This window comes from Bactrocera tryoni, unplaced genomic scaffold, assembly GCF_016617805.1.
Source record: "Bactrocera tryoni isolate S06 unplaced genomic scaffold, CSIRO_BtryS06_freeze2 scaffold_11, whole genome shotgun sequence".
NCBI classification, from domain to species: Eukaryota; Metazoa; Arthropoda; class Insecta; order Diptera; family Tephritidae; genus Bactrocera; species Bactrocera tryoni.
The window spans coordinates 15,386,698-15,402,371 of record NW_024395824.1 but is presented as its reverse complement, the minus strand read 5'-3'; the positions used below and the strand labels follow the sequence as shown (position 1 = coordinate 15,402,371).

At 38.3% G+C, this 15,674-nt stretch overlaps 1 protein-coding gene across 10 annotated transcripts in view; it reads right to left on the bottom strand.

Moving 5' to 3' along the window:
- The window catches only part of LOC120779744 (zwei Ig domain protein zig-8), a 60,346-nt gene that overhangs the window by 39,053 nt on the left and 5,619 nt on the right, over positions 1–15,674 (bottom strand). For all 10 annotated transcript variants that reach the window (XM_040112126.1, XM_040112120.1, XM_040112117.1 and 7 more), the window contains exons 2-4: positions 4,793–4,971; positions 2,756–2,871; positions 2,345–2,555 (exon numbers count right to left, since the gene is read on the bottom strand). In XM_040112126.1, coding sequence (XP_039968060.1) covers positions 2,345–2,555; positions 2,756–2,871; positions 4,793–4,898 — 433 coding nt within the window. In that variant the 5' untranslated portion in view covers positions 4,899–4,971. The remainder of the gene's footprint in view (positions 1–2,344; positions 2,556–2,755; positions 2,872–4,792; positions 4,972–15,674) is intronic.

The following is a 15,674-nucleotide window of genomic DNA, read 5'->3' as shown; positions in this document are numbered from 1 at the left end:
ACTCGCATAGCTGCCGTCTGTCACCTACAAATTTGGATCTGATTAAGTGCGCAGTTAATTCGGATTAATAGCCCTGACAGACGACAGCGCTAATATGCATTAGCGGGCTTAATTTACATTTACTTGCGTATTTGACCAATGTTGATGCAAGTTTGCAATGCACAAAAATTTCGTGCATTTAGCTGAATTTACCAAATTTGAGTAGGCAACACTGCTCAAAAATGGCCGATTTTTGCTATTTTTTGACAGAGGTCGCTTGAAATCTGCCGCCTTGTTTGTGTTTACAGCTTCAGAGGTAAACAGTTTTTATATTGCTAATTAAATTATGTGCAAGTATATTAACAAAAACATATTTTAATATTTTTAGATGGCAGAAAATAAAGAACGCACAGTTTGCTATTTAGTTTTCCAATATTCTTAACTTTTTCGCACACTTTTATTTCACTTCTTTTTTTAATAAATAAACAAATTTCACTATCAGCTGTCTAAATGCACAAGTCTGCCGTCTGTCATTATAAAATTGCAATGCGAATTAGCGTTGCTTAAGGCGCATTAATTTGCTCGTCTGTCAGGGCTATAACGCTACCGTCTGTCAAGGCTATTACAGGAAAACAATCAATAGCTCTATCAAATTACTTGTTAAAAAAAATATTGTCAATTATTATGTACTTATAGACGAATGCGAGAACATAAAGAATTATAATCAACACATAGTATAAAGAAAAGTCGATTTTTCTGTCTCTATGTCCGTTTGTACGCTTAAATCTATAAAACTAGGCAACGGATTATGATGCGGATTTTTTTAGTAGATATAGTGATTGAAGAGAAAGGTTTATATGTATAATAACATCCATAGGGGTTTTGAGTTTTCTAATGTGATGTCGTAAATAATTAAATTTTTTTCCGTTTACGTTGCTGAACCCTATGAGATTTATCAAAATAATGTACTCAGTGTTGTACCCATTGAAAAGATCTACAGAAAAGTCCGCAATGGTATAAGTCTATGATCCATTTTTTCTTCTCGAAAATGCTATATCTCATTAACTAATGGTTAAAATCCAATTAATAGAAATCATATACCTGGTAGTAGTATTATTATCTATGGGGCACCCACAGTAAAGCGTGGACGGGTCCTCTCGTAATGTATAATTTACATTTCTCGGGTCGAGTTTTTTACGTGGCGGGTCCCAAATTCAGCGCATAACCCTGTGAAGGGAACGTTTCGCCTTCACACTTTAGCTCGCCTTCAAACGGATGTTTTCTGGCTACCCAGACCTACCGGAAGTAGTGAGCTGCTTGAGCCATATGTAAAAAATCGATTCTGGGCACTCCCAAGTGAATTGCAATCAGAGACCTTTCATCACTTGCGTGAATTTCTACACATGACTCCATTCGCCAGAATTTAATCGAGCAGGTACAATCTTCTATAAGAGTGTACAGCTGCTGGCGTATGAAGATGATATGGATATCATTGGCCTCAATACCCGCGCCGTTAGTTCTGCTTTCTCCAAACTGGATAAAGAAGCGAAGCAGATGGATCTGGCAGTGAACGAGGGCAAGACGAAATATCTTCTGCAAAAATCGAAATCTGTTGTCGCAAAACCATCTTCTGTCCATTTATATAGACTTTGAGTACTCCGTATGAGGTTCTCCGTTCTAAACTTTTCAAGATCCGAGTTTTTTCAGATATATAAAAATACAAAAACATTTGAATTATTATTCTAATTCTGTACGTTCTTACATTCGTCTATATGTATGTACATAATAATTGACAATAATTTATATAACAAGAAATCTGATAGAGCTGTTGATTATTTTCCAGTAACATTCCTCCGGCACAGATGTCGGAAGTTTTATTAATAAAATTTTTTTGACAGATTATTAAAGGTAAATATTTTCCCCATTGTGCCACACACTTTTCAGTTTTTCTTTTAGCGTGATATGTCTGAAAAATTTCAATTGATTAACAAAAAATTATGTAAAATACCATTATTTAAACAAATGGGTCGTGAAAAAATAACTATATTATATGCGAACATGTTTCTTTGACTTCGCAAAATTTCATTGATTTATCTCTAGTAGTCTATGAGAAAATAGTTTTACAATTTTATCAAGCTCTAAATTTGAACCTTCAATAACTTTAGTAAAAAAAAGAATTTTGACGAAATATTTATGACACGAGGTATGTGGCTCGTCCCTCAATTAATAAACTGCTAATTATCAAAATCGGTGATTTTGCGAAATTTTCATTGACCACTTGACCCATGTATAAGAAAACAAAAAATGAAAATTGCCACAATGAAGCAATTACATATATTGTATTTGAACAACAAAAAATGCTTACCATTTACTTCCAATGACACAGCTAAATTGATTTTCGGCTCTGTATTTACTTGACATTCATAAATTCCACTATCTCTTTTTTGTGCGTAATCGATTTTCAAGTCCCAATCATCAGCGCCTGGCGGATGTAAGACGGAAAAACGTTGATCGCCAGTGTATGTATAAATGTTGGTAGTTAGAATATGAAGATCTCGCTTACGCATCCATGAAACCTTAAAAATTAATAATTACGCAAACAATTAGTAAACATAACCGATAGACATTTCCAAACTAAAAGCTTTATTGCGAGAATGCAGTAGAGTGAACCACAACCGACAGGATTTATTGATTACGTATTCACAATAATTGAATAAATCTGCGACTACTTACAATATTTGTGTTTATTTGATTAAATGTTAGGTCATTCACATACCGTACGGTTGCCTTTGTTCCTAACACGGCATTTTAATATGGCGGGTTCGTCAGAGACTGTCGATACGTTTCGTGGGCTAATGTCATCAAAATATGGACGCTCCATAGTTATGAAATCTGGAAAAAATTTATTGAAAATATTATTTACATTGGGGCAATTTAAGATAAGGTAGTTCTCATATTCGACGGGTTGGTTCTAGCAACTCGTGAGATCTCTATTCTAATATAAAAGGTTCTTAATTAATTAGTTAGGTGATGTAAAGAAAGAAAAACTGAGACGTGCATATTAGGGCCACAGAGCCTTTTGGAAGCTTATTCAAAGCGCAATATCATGTTGTTCAATAAGTTTTGTCGTTTGATAAGAAAAACACAATTTTAAAATTCTGAATACACTATTATTCAGTATAATCTCGCAGAACATTAATACACTTGCTCCAATGATCGTCCAATCAGTGGATCTCATCCCAGAAGTGAGAATCCGGAAGGTCTACAAAATACGCTTCAACAGCCGTTATGACCTCTTCATTTTATGAAAAGCGCTTGCCACGCATACATTTTTTGCGTTCTGGAAACAAATGGAAGTCGCTAGGGGCCAAATCTGGTAAATACGGCGGATGCTCCAACAATTCGATCTTTTATTTATAGATTTTAGCCATTTTAAAAATGCTCTTTTGACACGGTGCATCGTCCTAATGAAAAAGGATTTTTTCTACTGCAAACCGGGTCTTTTTTCACGAATTTTATTCCTCCAACTGGTCCAAAAGATTGTAATAATATTCGGAATTAATTGTTTTACCAGTTTGCAAGTAATCCACAAACAAAATTCCTCTCGCATCCCAAAAACTGATGACATAACCTTCTTGGCCGATTGCCGGACACGAACTCGTTTCGAAGCCGAACAACCAGGTTCGCACCACTCTTTAGCCTTTTGTTTTAATTCAGGATCATGGGGATAGACCCGTTTTTTTAAAACGCTCCAAATATTGCTGAGAAAGTCGCATTCGAATGTGTTTTTGTTCCATTGTTAGCGAATGCGGCACCCATTGTGCACACAGCTTTCTAAAACCAAAAATTTCACTTAAAATATGGCTCAAACTGCCGAATGAAATGTGTAGAGCCTCTACTAAAACTCTATCAGTCAATCGACGATCTTACAAAACTATATCATGTATTTTGGCCATGATCTCTGTTCTTGATGCGCCTTTTGGACGTCCATCACGTGGATCGTCTTCAAGGCTTGCACGACCACGTTCAAATTCAGCAACCCACTTTCCACTGTTCTAATTGTAGGTGAACAATCATTATACACTCTTTACATTCGTTCGTGACTTGGTTTTGGTGCTACACCTTCCAAAAATAAGAATTTTATCACATCACGATATTCAATTTTTGCCATTGTGAAAAAGTACTGTGACACGATGACACCAAATGACTTGTAAACAAAGAATGAATTGACAGATTGAAAACAAAAAAAATGAGCTAGTAGCAACGCCCTTCTTATCGAACGACACAACTTATTGAACAACCTAGTACACATTCACCAAAACAGATCCATAAAGACTCTTGTATATAGTACATTCCTGAACGTTTCTGGAGCATTCCATGTTTCCGTTTCTACAGAATGTATTCTAAATAGTATTGTGCCAATATGTGTTGGTCGTAATATACAACGTTGGGTCAGAAGCTTCTAAATCTCTAGTAGAATAATATAGAATGAGACCATGCTAGAATAACTGAGGAACCCTATGATTGCACTCTACAGGTAGTGGCATTAGCGAACAAAATTGCTGAAATATAGAAGTATGAAAATATAATTTATTTTACGTGTAGGAGTATACTAGTTCAGTTATGACACAACTTCCTGTGCGATGTGACGTCATACGCAAGTATGTATGTATTAATAATGGTTTCTCTTGTTATTAGATTCAACTTATGAACATACATATTACTTTTCTATCCTTATGTATAAACCACTTTATTTTAATAATTTATATATATGTAAACTTTAAGTTGTTTAAAAATAAAGTAAAATGCTCACCGTTCAAACTGCTCTGGGACGTAGATTGAATATGATTTAAATAAATGTGCAAAATCAGATACAAAAACGGTTGTAAACGAATATTATTTATTATTGCGCTTATCATGCTGTCGTTTTCACCGTTTATTGATGATTTTTCGACACCAAATCCACATTTAGTCGAGTATGTCCTTTAGAAACTGCAAGAATCAAAAACTCATATATTGCTTATTGATATTAACATATTTCAAATAAGAAAAACGTTAACTTCGGTTACACCGAAACTACATATGTACATATGTATGTATAATATCCTTCACAAATTCAGAAGACTCCTCACAGGAATTTGGTTATGATCAGTCAGTTTTTATTGCAAATATATGCTATAGTGTTCCGATATCAACGGTTCCGACAAATGAGCAGCTTCATGAGAAGAAAAAGAAACGATCAAAATTTCGCATCCATATCTCAAAAAGTGACAGACTAATTCGCGCACATACATACATACTGACAGAAGGACATGCCTAAATCGACTCAGATTTATATATTTTTAGCCCTTATGTACATATGTATGTATATATTTTACAAGGTCTCCGATGTTTACTTCTGGTATTACAATAATCGTGATAAACTTAATATACCCTGTTCAGGAAACAAAATACATATATCCCTAAAGATTTATAATATTGACTTATTTATTGGGATAAAAAATCATAAAAGTTATAACATGAATAAAATACTCTGTACTTTTATAGTAATATTTATATGTACATACATAGGTGCATCTGAATGAAACTTCCCTTACAATTCAGCGCCACCATTTATAAAAGTGGGAAAACGACACCTTTCTGAGGAGAGCATCTACTTGCGTAGCTTACGTGTGTCGTTGGGTTATATGATGCTACTTGCAATCATGCACATAATGACGTCAATGCTACCATTGGACAGAAAATCAATAATCGTGCTATATTCTATGTCTTTTTGTGGTGTAGTGTCTTTGGTATGTAAGATAATTGGATGCTGGCCATTTATATTTTTTCAAGCCTAATAGTACTTAATGCATAAAAACTTCGTGCATTTAGCTGGAGTCGAATCGTTACGTCCGTGAAATCGTCACGTAAATAGCTGTATTTCGAATTATAACATAATATTTGGCGGTTCGCTACCCCGATGCCTATTTCTTGTGTGTGATCAGAATTATTTATAATTTTATGCAGATGTTATGTAATGCCGCACAATCGTTACCAAATCTTGCCACTTTTGTGGCATGATACCTTGCTCTCTTGCAATATCCCAAATTTTTTCTTTTTTTATACCTCTCTTAGGTATCTCCGCACTATTATTTCATCTTCATCACTTTCATTAGAGCTCCAAAAAAAAACAAAGTCGAATCCATTTTGCCATTTAATTAGCTTTTCTTCGTTTATTGAAAATTGTTAACAGTTTTGTCAGTTCCGCATCTATTGTGACCCAAAAATACGATCAAAAAGCAATGAGGATTTTAAAACTATTGTGAATTAAAAATAAGTTACGATCCGTTTGCTCTCGTATGTCATAACGCCAATCACCGTATACGATTGATGTATCACGGAATTTTCTTTCGTATGTCTTAGCCCTAACAGACGACAGCGCTAATTTGGATTAGCGGGCTTAATTTGAATTAACTTGCGCATTTGACCCATGTTAATGCAATTAGAAATGCACAAAAATTTCGTGCATTTAGCTGAATTTACTGAATTGGAGTAGGCAACACAGGTTAAAAATGGTCGATTTTTGCTACTGTTTGACAGATGTTGCTTGAAGTCCGCCGCCTTCTTTGCGTTTACAGCATTAGAGGTTAGCAGTTTAAATTATGTCCAAGTATATCAACAAAAACAAATTTTAATATTTTAGCAAATAAAGAACGCACAGTTCCCTATCCATTTTTCCGATATTCTTAACTTTTTCGCACACTTTTTTCGAGTTAAAATCAAGTATTGCTTTTAATTGCACTTTATTATCTTTTAACGTATTTAATAATAAATGAATTTTTTTCAAAAAATTAATATTGATTTTCCAAAAATACCAAAATTGCAATTAATAATTTTTTTCTTATCCATTTTTATTTAACTTTTTTTTATAAATAAACAAATTTGACGCACTTAGCTTTTTTTCGCTTAAAAATAAATTGGGTTGGTAATGCGGACAAAAACAATCAGCTGATATACAACTTAGTTTAAAGTTTCAAATTTGTAAATGGAATATTAATATGCTATACAAACATATTTATTTTAGTTATTTGAGGTCTAGAATCCAAAAAAAATTAGAACAAGTGTTCATATTTGTCTTAATTTTAACTTAATACTCATCCAAACAATCTGCAATTTTGGTTTGTTTACATTTTCAAAAATGAGGTTTCTCGCTTTGCCAACTCCTTTTTTTTTGGGAAAAACATTGCTATTGTGAATAATAAAAAAGCGATGAACTGGCAATGCCTCTAGTTCAATATTCAAGCTATGATAACTTCTGACAAGCCAATATATGTAATTAAGTTGGCTAAGTCTTCCATACAAAATAAGCTAATAGCTTAATTTGCTGGTCAAATAAAACACGACTATTATGAGAATAATTCCATCCGTGTCCGCCTCTGTGAATCGCGTATGATATGATTGATACCTGTAATATGCAAGTAGTTGACTTTGTAGCTCCTCTACGGTTTGCTAGGAATAATATGATACAGTTAATTTTTTGATGTTTTGCATTTCAGGTGACGGTATACTGCTTTTGCTCCAAAATGCTCCTGTTGGTATGTTTTAGTATAGCAACCATTCAACATCCAAGTTGTTTTGGTATATTTTCTATTTTCTTGTGCCACACACATATACACATAATTTATTCACACCTTGAAAAATATTTTTCAAATACAGTGCATTGTTACACTAAGATCGTTCGTATGCTTCCTAGGCACACTTAGTCAATTCGTATACCAAACAAGACTGGGAACCAGGGAAGTCCGTTTCATGAGTTTCTCTGGGGATTCTCCTCTAAAGGGTGTCCAAGCATCACCCGTTGTCTTTCAATAGGATATATAATACTTTAGAATTATACCGCTCTGTACGCAACTGCATCCCGATACTGCGAAACAATTCTGATACAAAGAGTGCTCTACGAAAAGTAACGTCTCATGAAAAACTATCGTTGATTATATCACACTTTTTCGCCTTCCGTTATGCTTTAAGTTTTCTGTAATCCGACGTGTAAACGACAAATTCTTACAGACGATTTTTATCTCTCTGTACCGCACTACGCAAAAAAGACTGAGATAGTTGACGCTTGGGAAGAGAACAATCGCCGTGTTATTGCTGACATACAGCGCTAATTGCTGCAAAAAGTGATCAAACAATAGGCCTCTCGGCTGAAATTTATTCAAGTCATCTGCGGCGATCATTTGCCAAAAATCTTTCAAAACGTAAATCCTTATTTTTATAATAAAGCTAAAGACTTGGCCATCATATATTTTAAACTACTTATATGCGCGTCTAAAAAACCAAGGCCTACCAACAAAGAATTATATTTATTTTATTTATTTATAATAATTCATATAACAAAAAAGAGTTTTATTATATAAATACATAAACGCAGCACTGGCTACGAGGCCTTCAGCCGCCTTGTAATTATAACTAGGTGAAAAATTCTATTTGCTAAGGATTAGTAAAGATGTAAGTTGCTTAAATATGTTTTTACAAATCGTTGGTTTTTAAGAATCTATATACAATCATAACGTTTTTTTCTGAAGGTTCACTTAGTAGTTTTATGAGATCAATGTTGCCAGAGTTGTGGGCTGTTGAGTGAAGCATCGGACAGAGTGTGAGTAAGTGTTTGATAGAAGCGGTGTCATCGCAAAGGGGGCAAATTGAGGGCTTTTACCCGTAGTAGGTGGGCGTGTGTTATGATAGTGTGTCCAATCCTTAATCGAGTATATGTCTTCATTGCGCTAGTTGGAACTGTTGACGAGTAGATTATACGATTACTGGCTGGGTTTATGACCGCGTAGTGATGTGTAAATGTTTTCCATTCACTTGCGTTTTTTGATGCCTTTTGTGCTTAATAAGGTTAGAAATGTCTTGCTTGGTTGAGACGTAGTATGTTAAGGCAGGAGTTCTGGTTGCCTGTAATACCAGCATGGCCAGGGATCCACATTACTTGGATTTTCTGAGGGGCACCAATGACCGCGTCCCTGATAACTTCTATTATGGGATTGCGATTGGAAGGAGACGTTATTGCAGACATACACGATTTGCTGTCGGTACAGATGAGGAACTTTCCTTTCGTCTTTTTTGCGTGGTTAACTGCATGAAGAATAGCAGCTCCTTCAGCGGTAAATACAGAGCTCGTTGAGGGGAGAAGCCAATTGCAAATAATTTCTCCTGTGGCAGTGACAACTGCTAACGAAGTGGAATCGATGGACTTGAAGCCATCCGTAAACAATAACTTCCAACCATTATTTGTGTAATTAGATTCCAGTTCAGCAAAGGTTTGTTGAAAGACTTCGTTTGGTGTGTTTTGCTTCGACAAAAACATAAGCTTATTCTGTAGGATTTTATCATTGATCAGACAGGGAGGATGTCGAGAGGTGAATTTGCATGTTGCGTTTCGTAAAATATTATTTTCTGCAGCGAAACTTAAGCATCTCGAAATAGCCGATTGTATTCTTGGAATTTTTTTTTTTCGTGGCATGCGTGATAGTTGTATTTAGTAATGGGTTGGTGTTCTCCGCCGTTTTCGCAAGAATTGGAGCGAAGAATCTATAATTTTATTTTGAATAGTTGGTAAACCAGATTCAGCCATTATCGTTTTTATTGGCGAGGTTGGAAAGGCCCGGAAACTTCGCCGTATTGCGCAATGGTATGGTGCATTTAATAGGCTGATACTCCTTTTGGAGCAATTGCCATAGATGGGGAGCCCATAATCTATTTTTGAAGTTAGCAGAGCTCTGACAACATTGATAGTGTGTTCGGATGAATAAATGAATGCTTAGACGAGAGATATTTAACAATATTTAATCGTGTCATTAACGAGTTTCTGACATATTTACAGTGAGCATTATAGTCTTAATTAAAGTCAAAAATTAATCCTAGTATTTCAGCTGTGTTTTACATTCGATGTTAGTTTGGTTGTGGGTAAGTGAAATACCGTTGCAATTTTGCTTCCTACATACATGAAGGATATGTGTTTTGTCTAAGGAAAGTGAAGCACCAGACTCCAGTGACCAAGTCTCAATTCTGGCGAGTATATTAGTAAATAAGGATTGAGCTAAATTAACGTCAGAGACTTTTGTGTAGATTAGAACATCGTCAGCATAGATCTGGTGCTCAACTCCTATGTAATTTTTATCATCCTACTAATATCATCGAAAGCAATGATAAAAAGGAAGGCTGAAAGAGGTGAGCCTTGCGGCGTACCATTAGAAAGCGGGAGTGTTGAAGAAAGAAAACCATTTACGTTGACTTTGAGTTTTCTGTTTGTGAGAAAGTTAGTAATAAAACGTATCATATTCTGGCCTATTTTCCATTTTCTAAGTTGTCGAATAATACTATGGGCTCCAATTTTGTCGAAGGCTCTGTGAAAGTCCAGAGATAGTACGGACACGTGGTTTTGCTGGACAAAGCGTTAGTAATGAAGTAGTCTAGTTGGATTAAAGCATCTAACGTGGCTTGACCTTTTGTGAGGCGACTTGATTCGGTGATATGAACTTGTTTCGCTGAGCATACCACATCAAGCGGTTAGCCACGATCTTTTCCAAAATTTTGCCCATACATGGAAGGAGGGAAATCGGCCTATAGTTAGCAAGTTCATCGGAGGATTTGTGTGGTTTAAGTATTGGTATAACACAGGACGTTTACCAAAATTGGGGGTAGACAACAGCATTGAAAATTTTGTTATAAAGCTTTACCAATCGGAGCTTGAGACTTTTCGGCATATGTCTGATAATTGGATAAGAAATTTTATCTTGCCCCGGGGACTTACCCTTAACGGTGGATGCAACGAACTCGAATTCAGACAGTGAAATGCTGGTTTCTATTTGTTTAGCAGAAAAAGAAAGAGGGGAGACAGAGTAGGAAGTGTCGGACAGTGTGGTGGTTTTAGAGGTTTGAAACTGTGTGCTGAATGAAATATCTGGGCTTGTTTCAGAATAGTGGTTTGCAAATAACTCGGAAATATCGGATGGATTGGTTACCAAACCTGTTGGCCCCTTTACGCACTGAATAGTTAAATTTCTAGGCACTCCAGAAAGTTTTTTTAAAGCGTTCCATATTAACTTAGGACTAGACGAAGGATTTATTTTGCTTGTGAAATCCTGAAAACATATTAAGTTAGAGGAAAGTAAAGCGTCTTCCATGCATTTGCCCCTCTTGTTGGCTATTGGAGAGCCCCATAGTGGACTCCATGCATTAAAATCACCAGCGAAAATTAAAGGAGTAGAAGCTTGGTTGATTAATTGCAGGATGTCTGTACTGGTAAATTGTTCGTCTGGTGCAATATAAGTGCAGATAATGGTGATTTTTTTAACTAAGATAATTTCGATCGACAGGAGGATGGTGTAGAAGTTCACGCAAGTGAGGAAAGTTCTCTGATCGCCATTCACTTGGGAGTGGCCAGAAACGATTCTTTTACACATGGCTCAAGCAGCTCACTACTTCCGGTCTTTGACCAAGTATCCTCTGGGTAGCCTAAGAACATCCGTTCGAAGGCGAGCTAAAGTGAGAAGGCGAAACATTCCCTACAAGGGTTGTGCGCTGGGCTTGGGACCCGCCACGTAAAAAAACAATACCAATGAAAACGTTAAAACAGCCTCGGATGAGAGACCCCCCTTTTGTTGACGACCATGGCAAACGGAGTAAGGACTACGATTTAAGGGCATGCACCTGGAATGTCCGGACCCTTAATTGGGAAGGTGCCGCTGCCCAGCTGGTTGATGTCCTCGCAAAAATAAAGGCTGACATCACCGCCGTCCAAGAAATGCGATGGACGGGACAAGGACAGAGACGAGTAGGTCCTTGTGACATTTACTACAGTGGCCATATAAAGGAGCGCAAGTTTGGTGTTGGATTCGTGGTGGGAGAGAGACTCCGTCGCCGAGTACTATCATTCACTCCGGTGAATGAACGTCTAGCCACAATCCGCATCAAAGCGAGGTTCTTCAACATATCGCTGATTTGCGCCCACGCCCCGACGGAAGAGAAGGACGATGTGACCAAAGATGCCTTCTATGAGCGCTTGGAGCGCGCTTATGAGAGCTGCCCCCGCCACGATGTCAAAATCGTGCTTGGCGACTTTAACGCCAGGGTGGGCAAAGAAGGTATATTTGGCACTACGGTCGGTAAATTCAGCCTCCACGACGAAACATCCCCAAATGAGTTGAGGCTGATTGACTTCGCCGGGGCCCGAAATATGGTTATCTGTAGTACTAAATTCCAGCACAAGAAGATTCATCAAGCTACCTGGCTGTCTCCGGGTCGAAAAACTACCAACCAGATCGATCATGTTGTGATAGATGGAAGACACGTCTCCAGTGTTTTAGATGTGCGTGCGCTCCGAGGTCCTAACATCGACTCGGACCACTATCTTGTTGCAGCTAAGATTCGCACCCGCCTCTGTGCAGCAAAAACGCGCGCCACCAAACACAAGGAAGGTTCGACGTCGAGAAGCTGCAATCACAACAGACAGCCGAACGATTTTCTACTCGGCTTGCACTCCTGCTCTCTGAGAGCACTCGTCAACAACTCGGTATAAAGGGAACTGTGGGACGGCATTTCAAACTCCTTACGTACAGCTGCAACCGAAACCATTGGTTTTCGGAAAGTGCAAAAAGAACAGCTGGTACGACGAGGAGTGCCGTGTCGCAGCGGAGAGAAAACAGGCTGCCTACCTCGCAACGTTACGATCGACCACTACACGTGCGGGATGGGATAGATACCGAGAGTTGAAGAGGAAGCGAGACGCATTTGCAGACAGAAAGAAGAAAGAGGCCGAAATGCGTGAGTACGAAGAGCTTGATAAGCTGGCCGACAGGGGGAAATGCTCGAAAATTCTACGAAAAAATGCGGCGGCTTACAGGAGGTTTCAAGACCGGAGCATACTCTTGTAGAACCCCCAAAGGTTATCTAGTCGCCGATGCCCAGAGCATACTTAAATTATGGAGGAACACTTCTCCAGCCTGCTGAATGGCAGTGAACGCACAACACCAGGAGAAGGAGAACCCGATTCCCCAATCGATGACGATGGAGCAGACGTTCCATTACCCGACCATGAAGAAGTTCGAATAGCAATTGCCCGCCTCAAGAACAACAAAGCGGCAGGGGCCGACGGACTACCGGCCGAGCTATTCAAACACGGCGGCGAAGAACTAATAGGGAGCATGCATCAGCTTCTTTGTAAAATATGGTCGGACGAGCATGCCCAACGATTGGAATTTAAGTGTGCTATGCCCAATCCATAAAAAAGGAGACCCCACAATCTGCGCCAACTACCGTGGGATTAGCCTCCTCAACATCGCATATAAGGTTCTATCGAGCGTATTGTGTGAAAGATTAAAGCCCACCGTCAACAAACTGATTGGACCTTATCGGTGTGGCTTCAGACCTGGAAAATCAACAACCGACCAGATATTCACCATGCGCCAAATCTTGGAAAAGACCCGTGAAAGGAGAATCGACACACACCACCTCTTCGTCGATTTCAAAGCTGCTTTCGACAGCACGAAAAGGAGCTGCCTTTATGCCGCGATGTCTGAATTTGGTATCCCCGCAAAACTAATACGGCTGTGTAAACTGACGTTGAACAACACGAAAGCTCCGTCAGGATCGGGAAGGACCTCTCCGAGCCGTTCGATACCAAACGAGGTTTCAGACAAGGCGACTCCCTATCGTGCGACTTCTTCAACCTGCTCCTGGAGAAAATAGTTCGAGCTGCAGAACTAAACAGAGAAGGTACCATCTTCTATAAGAGTGTACAGCTGTTGGCGTATGCCGACGATATTGATATCATCGGCCTCAACACCCGCGCCGTTAGTTCTGCTTTCTCTAGGCTGGACAAGGAAGCACAGAAAATGGGTCTGGTAGTGAACGAGGGCAAAACGAAATATCTCCTGTCATCAAACAAACAGTCGTCGCACTCGCGACTTGGCTCTCACGTCACTGTTGACAGTCATAACTTTGAAGTTGTCGATAATTTCGTCTATCTTGGAACCGGCATTAACACCACCGATAATGTCAGCCTAGAAATCCAACGCAGGATTGCTCTTGCCAACAGGTGCTACTTCGGACTGAGTAGGCAATTGAAAAGTAAAGTCCTCTCTCGACGAACAAAAGCAAAACTCTATAAGTCGCTCATAATTCCCGTCCTGCTATATGGTGCAGAGGCTTGGGCGATGACAGCAACCGATGAGTCGACGTTACGAGTTTTCGAGAGAAAAATTCTGCGAAAGATTTATGGTCCTTTGCGCATTGGCCACGGCGAATATCGCATCCGATGGAAAGATGAGCTGTACGAGATATATGACGACATTGACATAGTTCAGCGAATTAAAAGACAGCGGCTACGCTGGCTAGGTCATTTTGTCCGGATGGATGAAAACACTCCAGCTCTGAAAGTATTCGAAGCAGTACCCGCCGGGGGAAGCAGAGGAAGAGGAAGACCTCCACTCCGTTGGAAGGACCAAGTGGAGAAGGACCTGGCTTCGCTTGGAATATCCAATTGGCGCCACGCAGCGAAAAGAAGAAACGACTGGCGCACTGTTGTTAACTCGGCTATAATCGCGTAAGCGGTGTCTACGCCAATTAAGAAGAAGAAGAATGGTGATTTTTTTAACTAAGATAATTTCGATCGACATAGCCAGCAAGTTGGATTGAATGGCATTAATTTTGTGTGGAATATCTCTTCTTATGAGAATCGCAATACCTCTTTTACCTGTTCTAATATGTGGAAGATTGTGAAACATGCCAATGTACTGCTTAGGAGTAAAAGCCGACAAGTTGAAAGAGATGTGAGTTTCATTTAAGAGTATAATAGCTGGGGCATGGTCTTGTATTAATAATTGAAGCTCATTGTAATTATTAGTGTAGGCGTTTAAATTCCATTGCAAAATTGGAATCATAAGATGTATGTAGGAAAAAAAGAAAAGGGAAACAGAAGAAAGCTAGAATATCAACTCGTATGAGCAGTCAGTTGAAGCTGAGTGTCACCAATTGAGTACTAGTTCAAAAGAGAGTAAAAGCTAAGCGTATTTATTCACAGTGTTGAAAATGCTTGTTGTTGGAAAGAGATTTTCGTGATTAGGTGGATTAGATTGCACATTAGTGTTGGTAGTAGTGTTGTTGAAGTCAGTATATTTCCCTGCAAACCACGGCTACCCGCTTGAGATATTCCAATACAACTACACATTTTTTCTCTATACACTAACACCAACGCACATTTTCGGGTTATTTTTTGTTTACCTAAATGCGATGAAAAAAAGTTTCTTTCAGCTCTTGAGTTATTTGAATGAGTGCAAAGGAGAAAACATTATAGTGACAACAGAAAATCCCAAAAAGGGTAATAAAAAAACGATTGAAAGACGCATGTCATTCGTGATCGTACTATCGTAAAGGAGGCTCGTACAACAAGAAGGTAAGTGAATGATTTTTTTAAATAATTTGCAAATAATTACTTCATTTGTTTTTATAGCATTGGAATTAGCAGCTGCAGCAATATCATCAGAAGCAGCAAATTTAAATTCTTAAGTAAGTATGTGAGAAAAAGTGTGTGTTGTTTGAAATTGGATTGCGCAGTTCAACATAATACGCAAAAATAATTACATATGTACATAAGTATGTATTTTATGCGTTTAAGGCGGCCTGCACAATCCAATATAATATGTGAAAAC